Source organism: Corythoichthys intestinalis, chromosome 19, assembly GCF_030265065.1.
Source record: "Corythoichthys intestinalis isolate RoL2023-P3 chromosome 19, ASM3026506v1, whole genome shotgun sequence".
Classification (NCBI taxonomy): Eukaryota; Metazoa; Chordata; class Actinopteri; order Syngnathiformes; family Syngnathidae; genus Corythoichthys; species Corythoichthys intestinalis.
In genome coordinates, this window is record NC_080413.1 from 1,568,971 (window position 1) to 1,584,036 (window position 15,066).

Genomic DNA, 15,066 nt, shown 5'->3' on the forward strand with positions numbered 1-15,066 from the left:
CTGCGGCATTTGCGTGACGTTTCATGGCAGTGAAATTTTCTCACAAAATATTTTTTTTAAAATAAATTGGTGTTTCAAAATGTGATGTTTAGAAAAAAATACATATGAGTAAATTGTAATCTCCTAAAGCCGACAATGAGTTTTGCAGCTGTTGGATGAGCTCAGTATTATAAATAGACACTCATTTTGATTGACAGGACACGTTCTTGGCAATTAGATCTGCAGTTTTTTTTGGCCCCTAGCCATAAACGAATTTTAAGGGGGGGCAGGCCCCCCTGGTGGCCGAAAAGTGTCATTGCATATAATTGACTTTCCTATATATATATATATATAAGTTGTAAAGCAAAAAAACTGCTACGAAAATGGATGAAATGAACAAAAACATATATTTTCATAATGGGTCAAAATTAATTTTAGAACAGATCATGTGACTCGCGCCTTAGACGGTCATTTGCTTTGCATAGAATTTAAAAAAAAATGAAAAAAAAAATGAGGGGAGGGCAATTTTATTTTTCAAATGATTTTTTTCTTGGATTTAAAGTATTTTTTTTGATTGAAGCAATTTTTGGGGGGATTGAATGATTTAGACACAAATGTCCTACCCATAATATGGCCCAAACACAAAAAGGATTGCTTCGATCATAGAAAACTTTTGCGATGAAAAATGAAGTGTTCAAATGCAAATTTTTCAATCTCGAATATTTTTTCGAATTCTAAACCATTTTCTATGATCTGAAAATATATTTTTTGAAGACACTTATTTTTTGATTGAATAATAAAGACAAAAATGTCCTAGCCAAAATGTGGCCCAAACACAAATAAAAAAAAAAAAAAAAAAAAAAAAAAAAAAAAAAAGAAATCAAAGAAAAATAGCTTTCACATGCATTTTTGAATTTCATATATCAAATTTATTTATTTATTTACAACTACACAAATTTATTTTGCATTCAAACACATTTTTTTTTGACTGAAGTGACTTTTTTTGGTTGAAAATATATATTTTGATTGAAGCAACTTTTTTTATTGAAGCAACTTTTTTTTTTTGATTGAATACTAAAGACACATATCTACCTCCATATGGCTCCGCCCAGGGGGTACAATTTTTGACTGGGGTAACTACATTGGCACGACACTGGCGGGTGTACCATATTCAATGGATGAGGATCTTGGCGAAAAGTACTGCCTAAGCAGCCTGATTTAGAATTCCCCTCAAGAATAATGTGAAACAGAAAACACTCAACTTGTCAACTTCTTATTATAAATATTCTTGTAAGTTAATTTGATTGCTGACACTACGTTTCGGGGTCATCAACATGTTGTGCCCCCCCTGCCCCAAAAGTCCGCCTATGCCCCTAGCTGGCTACCATTGACGGCAAAGGACGTCCAATCCATTTTGACTTGGAGGGGTCTATCAACGTCAATGGAAGCCAACGAGTTCATTTTGTCATATTAGTCCTCTGCCGCTTCCTGTTAATTGCTTTTAGCGCTACTATTTGAGTAGTCGATGAATATATCAACTAGCTAGTTTGAATAATCGAGTCATCGGATTAGGAACATTTGGTTTAGGAACAAGGCTTGCTAAAATTGCACTTTCAAAAGGGCATTAAATGCAAATACAAAATAAAATTCACCGACTGTTTCGTCAAACTATACAGAACTGCACCTTCATTTAAGAATAAATTCAAATACCTGACCTTAGCTTCAAACGGCTTAAAAAATAAATATCTAAGTACAACAAAAAAACAATCGGTTAACTTGCAGAGTAAAAGTCTACTAGCTTAAATGCTATATAATGCTAACGTTGTTTTACAATGCTCTTAACAAATCGTTTAAACACATATTCCCACAAAAAAAAAAAAAAAAAAAACGGCTAAATATACTTACAAACTAAATTACGAATGAATTAGCAACATATTAGCTCAAACACAAACTTACCTTATGTTGGTCTTAACAGGGAGAAGGTGGATTCAGCCATGTGAAGTGAGTTATGTCATATTAACTGTTGCCACGAAATAACAGTATATCCACCCAAATCAATAAACTAAATGCAAACACTTTCATAACAAACCATTACAACACCACTAATTAAACGAATACTCAAAGCAGCAAAATTTGATTTGAAACTTTTTTCTAATCGAATGATTCGAGTTAATCGAATAATCGTTGCGGCACTAATTGTTCTTGGGTCACTTCCTTGTCTGCCGTCTAGTAATCCATTTTGACTGTTGAGAAAAACGGCGAATGAACCAAAAGTAGTCCTGATATCAAAACCACTCAAAAACTGGCTATAAAAAAATAGCTATCAAAACTACCTACTAACTAAGCGAATCGACGAGCAAATTAATATTTCTGGCGAGATTGAATCAAAGACGAAGTGGGAAAAAAAAAAACCTTTGTTGTGAAGGCGCATCCGATCACTTCCGCTTTGACTGCTAACTTGACAGTTCGCTCAGCTCTTCCTGGTTTTGTCAACTTGACTTTTTTTCCTTTTCTGACAAGAGTTGAACTTAACCAGATCTGCGAAGCCTTTTTTTTTCAAACCTTAAAATGCCAACTGCCGCCTCAAGTGTTTTATGACGGAAGCCAAAGAAAGACATCAACATGTTGCTACTGTTTTGTTTGTTGGTTATCACGCCGAATGAAGCGTCGACGCACTCGCGAGACCCGCAACTCTGTAAGTCAGATACACTACATAGAAGAACCGCTGAGTAAATCGGAATAAACTTACTGGCACGCACTTATTACCCCCGATGACTGGAATTGACGACGATAAACGTCCACTCCATTTGAACAACGAGACGCTGGCAGCGTTTGAAGATCAAATAAATCAGAATCTAGTGGTGTCAAATCCACGGCCTGCGGGCTAGAAACTGCCAGCCAGGGGTTGCAATCTGGCCCCCTGTTGGGGTTGTTTTGCTTGAAAGGCACCTTTCACAGCGCTGGCCAAAAGTGTTGGCACCCCTACAATTCTGTCGGATAATGCTCAATTTCTTCCAGAAAATGATTGCAATTACAAATGGTGGGTAGGAATATCTTCATTGATTTTGCTTGCAATGAAAAAACACAAAAGGGAATGGAAAAAAAAAACAACTAAATCATTATCAGTTTACAAAAAACTTAAAATGGGCCAGACAAAAGTATTGGCACCCTCAGCCTAATACTTGGGAGCACAACATTTAGACAAAATAACTGAACAACTGCTTCTGGTATCCATCAATGAGTTTCTTACAATGCTCTGCTGGAATTTTAGACCATGCTTCTTTGGCCAACTGCTCCAGGTCTCTGAGATTTGAAGGGTGCGATTTTCAGAACTCTCCACAGGATTCAGGTCTGGACTCATTGCTGTCCACTTTAGAAGTCTCCGGTGCCTTCTCTCAAACCACTTTTTACTGCTTTTTTAAGTATGTTTTGGGTTATTGTCCTACTGGAAGACCCATGACCTCAGAGGGAGGCCCAGCTTTCTCACACTGGGCCCTGCAAAATTTGTTGGTAGTCTTTAGACTTCATAATGTCATGCACACAGTCAAGCAGTCCAGTGCCAGAGGCAGCAAAGCCACCCCAAAACATCACAACATGTAGTGTCAGAAAATTGGGTCTGCGTCAGAGGTCATGGGTGATCCAACAGGACGATGACCCAAAAACATAAGCGGATTTTAAGGGGAAGCAGCCCCCCCTCCCCCGGTGGACGAAAAGTGTCATTGCATGTAATTGACTTTCATATATATATATGTATATATAAGTTGTAAAGCAATAAAACTGCAACAAAAATGAATGAAATGAACAAAAAATATTTTTTTATAATGGGTCAAAATTATTTTTCAAACAGATCATGTGTTTAGCAACTTAGACAGAAAAAAATGTGTATATATATTTTCAGATTTTTTTTTTCTTTGATTGAAAATATATATTTTTTGATTTAAGCAACTTTTTGGGGGATTAAATGATTTAGACACAAATGTCCTACCCATAATATGGCCCAAACACAAAAAGGATTGCTTCAATCAAAGAAAACTTTTTCAATGAAAAATTAAGTGTTCAAACGCAAATTGTTCAATCTCAAATATTTTTTCGCATTCAAAAAATTTTACCATCATCGAATTTTTTCTTTTTTTGACTGAAGTGATTTTTCTTTTTGAAAATATATATTTTTTTGAAGCAACTTATTTTTTGATGGAATAATGACAAAAATGTCGTAGCAAAAATGTGGCCCAAACACAAATCAACATTACTTCCATCAAAAAAAAAAAAAAAAGCTTTCACATGCATTTTTTTTAAATTTCAAATTTATTTTTGCATTCAAACATTTTTTTTTTTTTTTGATTGAAGCGACTTTTTTGGGTTGAAATTATATATTTTGATTGAAGCAACTTTTTTTTTGTTTGAATAATAAAGACTAGGGCTGTCAAACAATTAAAATTTTTAATCAAGTTAATTACTGCTTGAAAATTAATTAATCGCAATTCAAACCATCTCTAAAATATGCCATATTTTTCTGTAAATTATTTTTGGAATGGAAAGCTAAGACAAGATGTATATATACATTCAACATACGGTACATAAGTACTGTATTAGTTTATTATAACAATAAATCAACAAGATGGCATTAACATTATTAACATTTTGTTAAAGTGATCCATGGATAGAAAGACTTTTAGTTCTTAAAAGATAAATGTTAGTGCAAGTTATAGAAATTTTATATCAAAACCCCTCTAAATGTTTTGTTTTAATAAAACTTGTAAAATTTTCAATCAAAAAATAAACTAGTAGCCCCCCCATTGTTGATGTCAATAATTACACAATGCCCATGGATGGTGCTGAAAGCCATAAAATCAGTCGCACCCAAGCGCCAGCAGAGGGCGACATATCTCCAAAAAACACAAGTAACATGTTGGCATTGCACTGTGCTGTCATTTTAATCTGTTTGAGCAGGGCATGAGCGTTAATTGCGTCAAATATTTTAACGTGATTAGGGCTGCAGCTATCGAATATTTTAGTAATCGAGTAATCGACTGAAAATTCTATCGATTAATCGAGTAATCGGATTTTTAGGTGAAGAGCAATTATAAATATACATGAGAAAACAAGACATTTCATCTAATCTTGAACCATTTTCAGTCAATCAATGTCTTTATTTTCGATGTATATTGTTGAAAACAGCCAACAATTGCATCTCAGATGTAACTAGAATTGAAAAAAAAAGACTAATTCACTGCTTTCACTCAAAAAAACCTTTAGACCTTATTAAATTTATATATATATAAATATACACACCTAAAAATGCCTTTACGCTTGATAACACACATCACTTAAAAGTTAGGATTTTTCCCCACGTGTTTAAATTGAATTTCTATTTTTGTCAAGCCATTTTTAAGTTGTAGTTAAGTTTTAAATTAGTCTAAACTGTAAGTCCTGATAGGATTTTGAGTTTTTGCAGTGTTCAAAATAAATGTATGATACAGGCTGTATGGAGCACATTAGGGACCAGTGCTACTTGGTGTTTTATCCAGCTAAAATTGATAGTTAGCATTATTAAGTTTTTATTTTACACCCTCATCACTCCACAATGCTATGTTATGTTAAACCCTGTATGTAAGACACGTTAGCCACGCATCGACAGTGGTCATAATTAATAGAAACCCAGCCCTCCGCAGGGCTAACGTTACGTGAGCTAGTAGCGACAGTAACGTCAATCTTATTTATTAGCGCTTAGCGCTCTTTATTAGCACTTAGCGCTCTACTGCTTTAAGATGGCGGCTGTTTACTAACGCTGCCCAGACGCGGCAGAGTCTGTCATGCGCATCTAGTACAACATACATGTGATCTCTATGAGACGCATCAGACGCTACCTGCTACCAACATAGCATCGTGCGGGCTAGTATTTAGCAACGTCGGCGTCGTTTGTAGCGGCTGTCGGCTGCAGTAAGTTTTTTTTTTTTTTTTCCTCCTCTCCGCACGTGACATCAGCGCGTTGTCCCGCATTAAAAGTAGTCCGAGCAAAACGTGATGCTTAGAGCTGTCAAAATAAACGATTACTCGAGGTGAATAAAATTACTCAGATCACTTTTTAAACTCGAGTTACTCGAGTTGCTCGAGTATTCATTTCAGCTCTAAACGTGATTAATTAAAAAATAATAATAATTACCGCCTGTAAACACGATAATTTTGACAGCCCTAATAAGGACACAAATCTACTTCCATATGACTCCACCCAGGGGATACAATTTTTGACTGGGGTAACTACATTGGCATGACACCGGCGGGCGTACCATTTTCAATGGATGACAATCTTGGCGAAAAGTATAGCTGTCCTAAGCACCCTGATTTACAATTCCCCTTAAGAATGATGGGAAACAAAAAAACACATTGTCAACTTATTGTAAATATTCTTGCAAGTTAATTTTACTGCTGACACTGCGTTTCGGGGTCATCAACATGTTGTGCCCCCCCGGCCCAAAAGTCAAACTCTGCCTATGCCCAAAACATACCTCAAATAGCACCAAGAAATTGTTGGAGACAAAGCGCTGGAGAATTCTGAGGTGGCCATCGATGTGTCTGGATCGAGAGATCTCAAAACTGCTGTTGCAAGAAGGCACCCTTCAAATTTGAGAGACCTAGAAGAGTTCGCAAAAGAACAGTGGTCCAAAATTCCATCGGAGAGCATGAAAAGTGCATGAAAGTTGTTGATGATTATAGAAGCGATTGCTTTCTCATTTCTCTGAGGAAAAAAATCCAGGGGTGCCAATAATTTCGTCCATGACTATGTGTTTGAACAGAGCATTGTGAAAAGAAAAAGTTAGCATTTTATAGCATTTAAGTTAGCGGACTTTTGCTATTTGTTAGCCAATTGTTCTTTTGTTGTACCGCACTTGATTTGAGCGCCTTTTTCCTTCCGGCGCGGAATTTTTTTCAGCGTCCGTGAGCGAGGTGTTGGACGACTTCGAGGTGCTGGCGCCGTCCAGCTTACGCACGCATTCGATCCGTCGCCGAGACCTGCTCAGCACTCACGTGGAGAAAGAGATCAGCTTCCACGCGCTGCAAAGGTCAGCCTTCCGTTCGTCTGTCCGTCGGTCGATCCGCGACTCACGGCGACGACATCGTCCACAGACACTTCCGTCTCTACCTGAGGACCAACGAGCACATCTTTACCCGAGACTTTTCCGCCTGGGCCGTGGACCGGGACGGCGAGCGAGAGCTGCGCGTAGACCGCCACGCTTTCTTCACCGGACACGTTATCGGTGACTCCCCTGCTCGCATGGGCGGCCCAGGCCATTTGGGGGCCCTAAGCAAAATAATGCCAAGGGGCCCATATTTTTGGCCCGCCATTTCGTCACAGTGTACTGCGAAACCCATACATGCAATCCAACCCATATGTCCATATTTTGTATATTAATCATATTTTGTTGCACTGCATATTTCAAACTTCTCACCCCAAATGATTGTCAGAACTTACAGTAGATAGCGCCAAACCTTTTTCTAAAAGAGGAAAGAAAGAAGTTAAGGAAGGACTTTTATTTTTTTAAGCTTGTAATCAAGTATCAAAACAAAAAAAAAAAAGTAAAATAAAGCAAACTGTAGTAAACAAAATAGAATATAAATGAAACAATTACCAAATTGGGGGCCTCCTAGTGGTCAGGGGCCTTAAGCAGCTGCATAGTCTGCGTATAGGCTGGGCTGGCCCTGCCTGCTCGCGATGTATTAGGTCAACCTCCGGACGCGGCGTGATCTCCTCAGTTTCTGACAGTTTTTGCATCCCGGCAGGTGAAGAGAACTCTCGAGTTCAAGCGCACATGAAGGACGGCGACTTCTCTGCCCGCATTCTCACACAGGATGGCGAATATACTATCGAGGCGAGAGCGCGGTCGATTCGTATCCCCGATCTGGGGGACTCTGAGACCGACCGTTTGCTTCTTGCTCTTTCAGCCTCTTTGGAGGTTCACCACGCCCTCCGACGACCGTCTGCTGGCGTATCGCTCGGACCGCGTCCGAAACCCAGACCGATCGCGGCGGCCCTCCGTCTGCGGGTACGTGGACGGCGACCCTGGCCGCCTGCTACCCGATGGGGCGGCCGGCGCCGCCGAGGACGACGAAGGTATGATTTCGACCCCTACCGGTCTTTGCGCCGCTTCCCGTTCGCGTGGCTGACTTCTGGTCGTGGCGGCGTACGCGCCAGAGTGCACGTGGCGCGCTCGACGCGATGCGAATTCGCACAGTAAGAACACGTGCCCTCTGCTGTTGGTGGCCGACCATCGCTTCTTCACGTACATGGGACGCCGCGACGAGAGCACCACCCTAAACTACCTTGTGAGGCGCGAGTACTCGCCGGCCGACGCATTTTTGTGGGAGTGCTACCGTGGCGGTCTCTGCGCAGATCGAGCTGATAGACCGTGTAGACGACATCTATAGAAACACGTCGTGGGACGACGACTTCTCGGGCTACGGCGTCCAAATCCAACAGGTTTGCAGCGGCCCGCCGCCGCGCCTCGGTTGTCCGCTTTGACGTATGTTCTTGCGGCAGATCATCGTGGAGAAGACGCCGACCCCGGTGTCGCCGGGAAACGTTCACTTCAACATGCTTGGAAGTCCCGTGGAGGGTCGAGACGTGTGGGACGTCAAAAGGCTCTTGGAGGTAACCTGCGCGCGTGTCCGAGAGCGCCGACGTGACGGCTGACTTCCCGCGTCTGGTAGCAATTCAGCCTGGACGTGTCGGAGAAGGCGGCCAACGTTTGCCTGGCACACTTGTTCACCTACCAGGACTTTGCCGAGGGCACCCTAGGACTAGCGTACGTGGCGCCGGTCAAGGGCGACATCCCAGGTGGGCTCTGCTCCAAAGGTGGCCCTGGGGTCGACCGCCGGGTGGTGTACCTCAACACCGGACTTACCAGCACCAAAAACTACGGCAAGACCATCCTGACCAAGGTCGGTCAGTCGGCCGAGGACTTGCACCGAAGCGCGAGCCTAACCTGTTGCCTGACTTTATGTCCCCGCAGGAAGCCGACTTGGTGACGACGCACGAGCTAGGGCACAACTTCGGAGCGGAGCACGACCCCGACAACGTCCCCAACTGCGCCCCCCGAGAGGACCAAGGAGGGAAGTACGTCATGTACCCCATTGCAGTTAGCGGAGACCACCTCAACAACAAGGTGGGTTCCTTTGACAGTGCAGGCCCACTTTACTTGGAGTTGTCTGAGTCCCTGCAGTGGTATGAAAAAGTATTTGAACCTTTTGGAATTTCTCTGGGGACAATTAGGGGGCGTGTCCTGGTCATATCAGGTTATTTGGGGACATTTGGGGGACTTGTTCTGGTCATATCAGGTCATTTGGGGGCGTGTCCTGGTCATATTAAGACATTTGGGGACAGTTAAGGGGCGTGTTCTGGTCATTTGGGGACAATTTGGGGGGCATGTCCTGGTCATACAGGGGGGCGTGTCCTGATCATATCAGATCCTTTGGGGACAGTTGGGGGGCGTGTCCTGGTTATGGAAGGAATGGAAGGTAATGATATAGCGCATTTATCGACATTGTTACAATGCCCAAAGAGCTTTTACATTAGCACACATTTACCCTTTCACTTACACATTCACACACCAATGGTGCTGCTGCCATGCAAGGCGATGCCAACCAAATTAGGGGCAAATTAGGGGTCAGTGGCAAGGGCACTTCGACAGTGGGCAGTCGTAGCCGGGAATCGAACCGCTGACTTAGGACAACTCCAGCTACCAACTCCGCCACGGCCGCCCGCACGGTCATACGGAGGATTCCACGGAGGAAGCCACTGCTGTCTAAAAAAAAAAAAAAACATTGTTGCTCGTTTAATGTTCACATAAAGGAACTTGGACACACCACAGAAGTTTTGGCAAAATATTTTTTGGACTGATGAAACCAAAGTTGAATTGTTTGGGAGTAACACAAAAATGTCACGTCTGGAGCAAAAATGGAACAGCTCACCAACATCAACACCTCATCCCCACTGTGAAGCATGGTGGAGGGATTATCATGATGTGGGGCTGCTTTGCTGCCTCAGGGCCTGGACAACTTGCTATTCTGAATGGAAGAATGAATTGAAAAGTTTTGCAGGATGTTTTGCAGGAAAACCTGAGTTGAAGCTCAAAAGAGGATGGATACTGCAACAAGACAATGATCCAAAACACAGAAGTAAATCAACTTCAGAATGGTTTCAGAAGAACAAAATACACGTTCTGGAGTGGCCAAGTGAAAATCCAGACTTCAACCCCATTGAGATTCTGTGGCATGACCTAAAGATAGCGATTCATGCCAGCCATCCCAAGAATCTGACTGAATTACAGCAGTTTTGTGGAGGTTAGGGTCCTGATCTATGTGCCAGACTGATCTGCAGCTACAAGAAACGTCTGGTTGAAGTTATTGTTGCCAAAGTGGGGACCACAAAATAATAAATGTGATGGTTCACTTACCTATTTTCCCCCTTTCTGTCATTGTCTGCATATGATCCTCATTAAAATATGAAAACCTATAAATGTTTGGGTGGTTTTAGTTAAAGCACGCACTGTTTTTTACATCTGTGTGATTTTGACAAAGATCAGCTCGCATTTGATGGTGATTTTATGCAGAAATTGAGACATTCCAAAAGGTTCAGATACTTTTTCATACCACTGCACATCGAGTCCGGTTCTTGTCCAAGTTCCCAAATTTGAAATATTATGCTAGTCCAACTCCCAAGTATGGGTTTGAAGTTGTAATTTAAGTAGGGCTGTCAAACGATTAAAATTTTTAATCGAGTTAATTACAGCTTAAAGATTAATTAATCGTAATTATCGCAATTAATCGCAATTCAAACCATCTGTAAAATAGGCCATATTTTTCTGTAAATTGTTGGAATGGAAAGATAAGACACAAGATGGATATATACATTCAACATGCGTTACATAAGGACTGTATTTGTTTATTATAACAATAAATCAACAAGATGGCATGAACATTATTAACATTCTGTTAAAGCGATCCATGGATAGAAAGACTTGTAGTTCTTAAAAGATAAATGTTAGTACAAGTTATAGAAATTTTATAATACAGCCCCTCTCAATGTTTTCGTTTTAATAACATTTGTAAAATTTTCAATCAAAAAATAAACTAGTAGCCCGCCATTGTTGATGTCAATAATTACACAATGCTCATGGGTGCTGAAGCCTATAAAATCAGTCGCACCCAAGCGCCAGCAGAGGGCAGCAAAACTCCATAAAACACAACTAACAAGTGGGCAGTTCACTGTACTGTCATTTAAATCTGTCTGAGCGGGGCATGTGCGTTAATTGCGTCAAATATTTTTACGTGATTAATTTTAAAAATTACCGCCCGTTAACGTGATAATTTTGACAGCCCTAAATTTAAGTTTTGGTCTCAAACCAAAAGGATAGGAAAATGTCAGAAAGGGCAGGACGAGCTCACAAGCAATGTTAGTGACATGTCATGGGGAAGGCAGCGTTGGCCTATTAACTAGGGCTGTCAAACGATTAAAATTTTTAATCGAGTTAATCACAGCTTTAAAATAAATTAATCGTAATTAATTGCAATTCAAACCATCGATAAAATATGCCATATTTTTCTGTAAATTATTGTTGGAATGGAAAGATAAGACGGATATATACATTCAACATACTGTACATAAGAACTGTATTTGTTTATTATAACAATAAATCAACAAGATGGCATTAAAATTAACATTGTTAAAGCAATCCATGGACAGAAAGACTTGTAGTTCTTAAAAGATAAATGTTAGTACAAGTTATAGAAATTTTATATTAAAACCCCTCTTAATGTTTTCGTTTTAATAAAATTTGTAAAATTTTCTATCAAAAAATAAACAAGTAGGTCGCCATTGTTGATGTCAATAATTACACAATTCTCATGGTCATAAAATCAGTCGCACCCAAGTAGGGTTGTCCCGATCTGATATTTGGATCGGATTGACCGCCGATATGTGCAAAAAAATGCGCATCGGTATCGGATCGGCTGACACGGAAAAAATTCCGATCCAGACTCCTGATCCACTTTTTTTTTTTAGTTTTCCAGTGCACCGATTTACATAACCCATTCCAGTTTTTGCTTTGGTTTCCCTAAAATCCAGTCCGCATTTTATGGCACACCTTCATTTTTTTTATGCTTTGGTACAGTTGTTCAAGAGCAGAGAACTGATGCGGAGTTAATAGTTCATTTTCCACGGAGGTTGTGCGTTTTGCTTTTTTAAGACAGTTTACAATATTATTTGCACGTTTTACTGACATAATATGCCATTTCTGTTTGTTATTTATAATGTTTATCACTGAATAAACAGGTCAGTTTCTTGTTACCAACCACTGTGTTATTCAAATTCACTTAATTCAGGTGGCTAGTTGTTATCAAGAGTACTAAAACCCTTTTCAACATGAGTCTGACAACTAAGTAAGTAGGCTAAATAATTTTAAACTTTAATACTGTACATGCTCGGATAGGCCGGTATCGGTATCGGCCAGTATCAGTATCGGATCGGAAGTGCAAAACAATATCGGTATCGAAAACCTGGATCGGGACATCCCTACACCCAAGCGCCGGCAGAGGGCGACAAAACTCCAAAAAATACAAGTAACAAGTGCACATGAACCTGTGCTGTCATTTTAATCTATTTGAGCGGGGCATGTGCGTTCATTGCGTCAAATATTTTAACGCGATTAATTTTAAAAAATGAATGACCGCCCGTTAACGCGATAATTTTGACTGCCCTACTCTTAACTGAAGCGAGTTTTCGCACTCGCAGGTGTTCTCCAAGTGCTCCAAGCGTTCCATCGTCAAGCGCCTGCGCTCCAAGGCCACGTCGTGCTTCAAGGAACGGACGGTCAACGTTTGCGGAAATTCTCGGGTTGAACCCGGAGAGGAGTGCGACCCTGGCCTGCTGCACTTGACCTCTGACCCCTGTTGCACTGCCAAGTGCCGCCTCAAGGAGGGAGCGCGATGCAGGTCTGAGACCTTTTCGCCATTTTGAGTAGAAACGTTTGCTCAATCATGTAAGCTCGCATTGCTCACAGTGACAGGAACAGCCCGTGCTGCAGGAAGTGCCAGCTGGAGACGGCGGGAAAAGTTTGCCAGGAGCCCATCGACGCCACGTGCAAGGGACGTTCGTACTGCACGGGTCAGCTGCCGGTCACGCGTTGGACTCTTTGTGTTTTTTTTCGTTTGAAATCACGTCTGTCTTAGGCGAAAGCGAAGACTGTCCGCCTCCTGAAAATGCTCTGGACCACACGCCGTGTTTGGACAGCGGCGAGTGTCAAAATGGCTCGTGCGTTCCTTTCTGTCTGGCCGTCCTGAAGCTGGAGCCTTGTGCCTGCAACGGTAGGGCCCGCCGGAGTCCTCCCGAATCTTCCGGCGGCAATGGCACGCCCGTCATCTTTTCCTTCCAGAAACGGACGCCTCCTGTCAGGTGTGCTGTCGCAGCGAGAGCGGCGTGTGCGCTCCCTACCGTGACGCGGAAGGTCACTTCCTCTTTCTGCGCAAAGGCAAACCCTGTACGGTGGGCTTCTGCGACGGCGCGGTAAGACGTTTGCCGAGTGCAATCGCGTTCGGCGGGTACATAACGTGCGCTGACCGGCCTTCTTCAGGGCAAGTGCATGAAGCAGGTGCAGGACGTGGTGGAGCGACTGTGGGACTTTATCGACAAGTTGGACATCAACACGTTCGCCACCTTCCTGGCCGACAACTTGGTCGGCTCCGTCGTGGCCTTCTCGCTGCTTTTCTGGATCCCCTTAAGTGTACTGGTACACTGCGTGGTATGCGGACCCCGCCGCCTGTCATCAGGTCAACCGCCAGTTTGACGAGTTGTGGGGTTGTTGTTTTTTTACGCTTTAGGACAAAAAGGTGGACCGCCAATATGAGCAGACCACCAAGTCTCTCTTCTTTCCAAGCGTAAGTCCGCCCCTTTCCATCATTGGTCCGTGTCCCGACCCGCCACATCTTTTGCCCTCAGAACGCGGAACTCATGAGCAGCCCGGAGACCGCTTCAGTGCGAATACTCAAAGTGCCCGACATGCGCTTTCGGGCGTCCGGGCCCCCGGAGAGCGCCGGCGTGGACGAAGCGGCGCTGCAGGCGGCGTTCGGGCGTCCGCAGAGATCGGTTGCGCGTTCCTTCGAGGACCTGACGGAGCAAAACTTGGCGGCAGTGCCGAAACTGAGACGTCAGCAACGTGTCGACGGCGAAGAAACTCTGTGCTGATCATGCCGTGGCATTCAAAACTTTGTCGGACGATCGGAGTCCGGGTTTGCACGCGACTAAGACTCGATTTGACCTTCGAGTCTAGCGGCGATGGCCAAAGCGCCAGTTGATCTGGAGGTACGCAACTGAGGACGTGTCCAGAAATCTTTGCAAATGCTTCCCTGACTTGCTCTACTGTCCTTGACAAAAGTCTTGTCGCTTATCCATTTTGTAGAAACAATTTGGAATTTTTTATTGTCATCATCATCGGTATCATTGACAATTACAAAATGTGATATGATTTGCCCAAAGGAACCGAAGAAGACGACAAAGGCGGACGGGATGAAGCATATCCTTATCAGTTTCCCGTCCCCCATACAACTAAAGACGCACATTCAGGCATGGAACATACATCAAAACTGTAAAATAACACAGTCAACAATCTGGGTTTAGTAACTCAGCGTCCAGTCAAGCAGTTCAATTAATTTCAGGGCGTACAGCTTCGTCATGTCCCTGACATTTTTGCATCCGTTCGCTGTGGAACATTTTGTTGTGGCTATGTATGTGGCGTGTTATCATAGCTGGTGTGAGTAGCTGCTAATAACCTGACTTTTAATGATTTAATTGGTTTCAGAAATGGCTCATATGAAAGCTAAGGCCCTCCCAAATGATGTTGAATCTACAAAAATAGATTTGTTTCACTGATTATCATTTGACAAAGACATAAAGGTCAAATTTTGGCAAGACAAAAGTTTTGTTGCCTACAGAAAGTAGTCTGAAAATTGAACAAAAAAAAAAGTACTTCAAATACAAAAATATGTTACATAACATAAGCCAATCAAGTAGTGATGCTGTGAGATCCAAATTTAATA

General features: G+C 42.2%; 1 protein-coding gene across 1 annotated transcript; it reads left to right on the top strand.

The window, feature by feature from the left end:
* The first annotated feature begins 2,454 nt into the window (after positions 1-2,454).
* On the top strand, positions 2,455-15,024 carry adam17b (ADAM metallopeptidase domain 17b). Its single transcript, XM_057822859.1, has 17 exons — positions 2,455-2,674; positions 6,911-7,040; positions 7,105-7,235; positions 7,759-7,847; positions 7,921-8,089; positions 8,171-8,301; positions 8,369-8,455; positions 8,516-8,626; positions 8,686-8,916; positions 8,988-9,140; positions 12,767-12,966; positions 13,035-13,138; positions 13,204-13,338; positions 13,407-13,537; positions 13,605-13,772; positions 13,852-13,908; positions 13,970-15,024. The coding sequence occupies exons 1-17, from the start codon at positions 2,602-2,604 to the stop codon at positions 14,213-14,215; spliced, it is 2,346 nt and encodes a 781-aa protein (XP_057678842.1). The 5' UTR covers positions 2,455-2,601; the 3' UTR covers positions 14,216-15,024.
* Positions 15,025-15,066: the final 42 nt, after the last annotated feature.

Bases quoted from the DNA above. Each gene is read 5' to 3' on its own strand.
- adam17b (XM_057822859.1), top strand. From the start codon at position 2,602: ATGTTGCTACTGTTTTGTTTGTTGGTTATCACGCCGAATGAAGCGTCG. The intron at 7,848-7,920 runs GCGAGAGCGCGG...TTGCTCTTTCAG, and splicing joins ATGGCGAATATACTATCGAG to CCTCTTTGGAGGTTCACCAC. The intron at 12,967-13,034 runs GTCTGAGACCTT...CATTGCTCACAG, and splicing joins AAGGAGGGAGCGCGATGCAG to TGACAGGAACAGCCCGTGCT.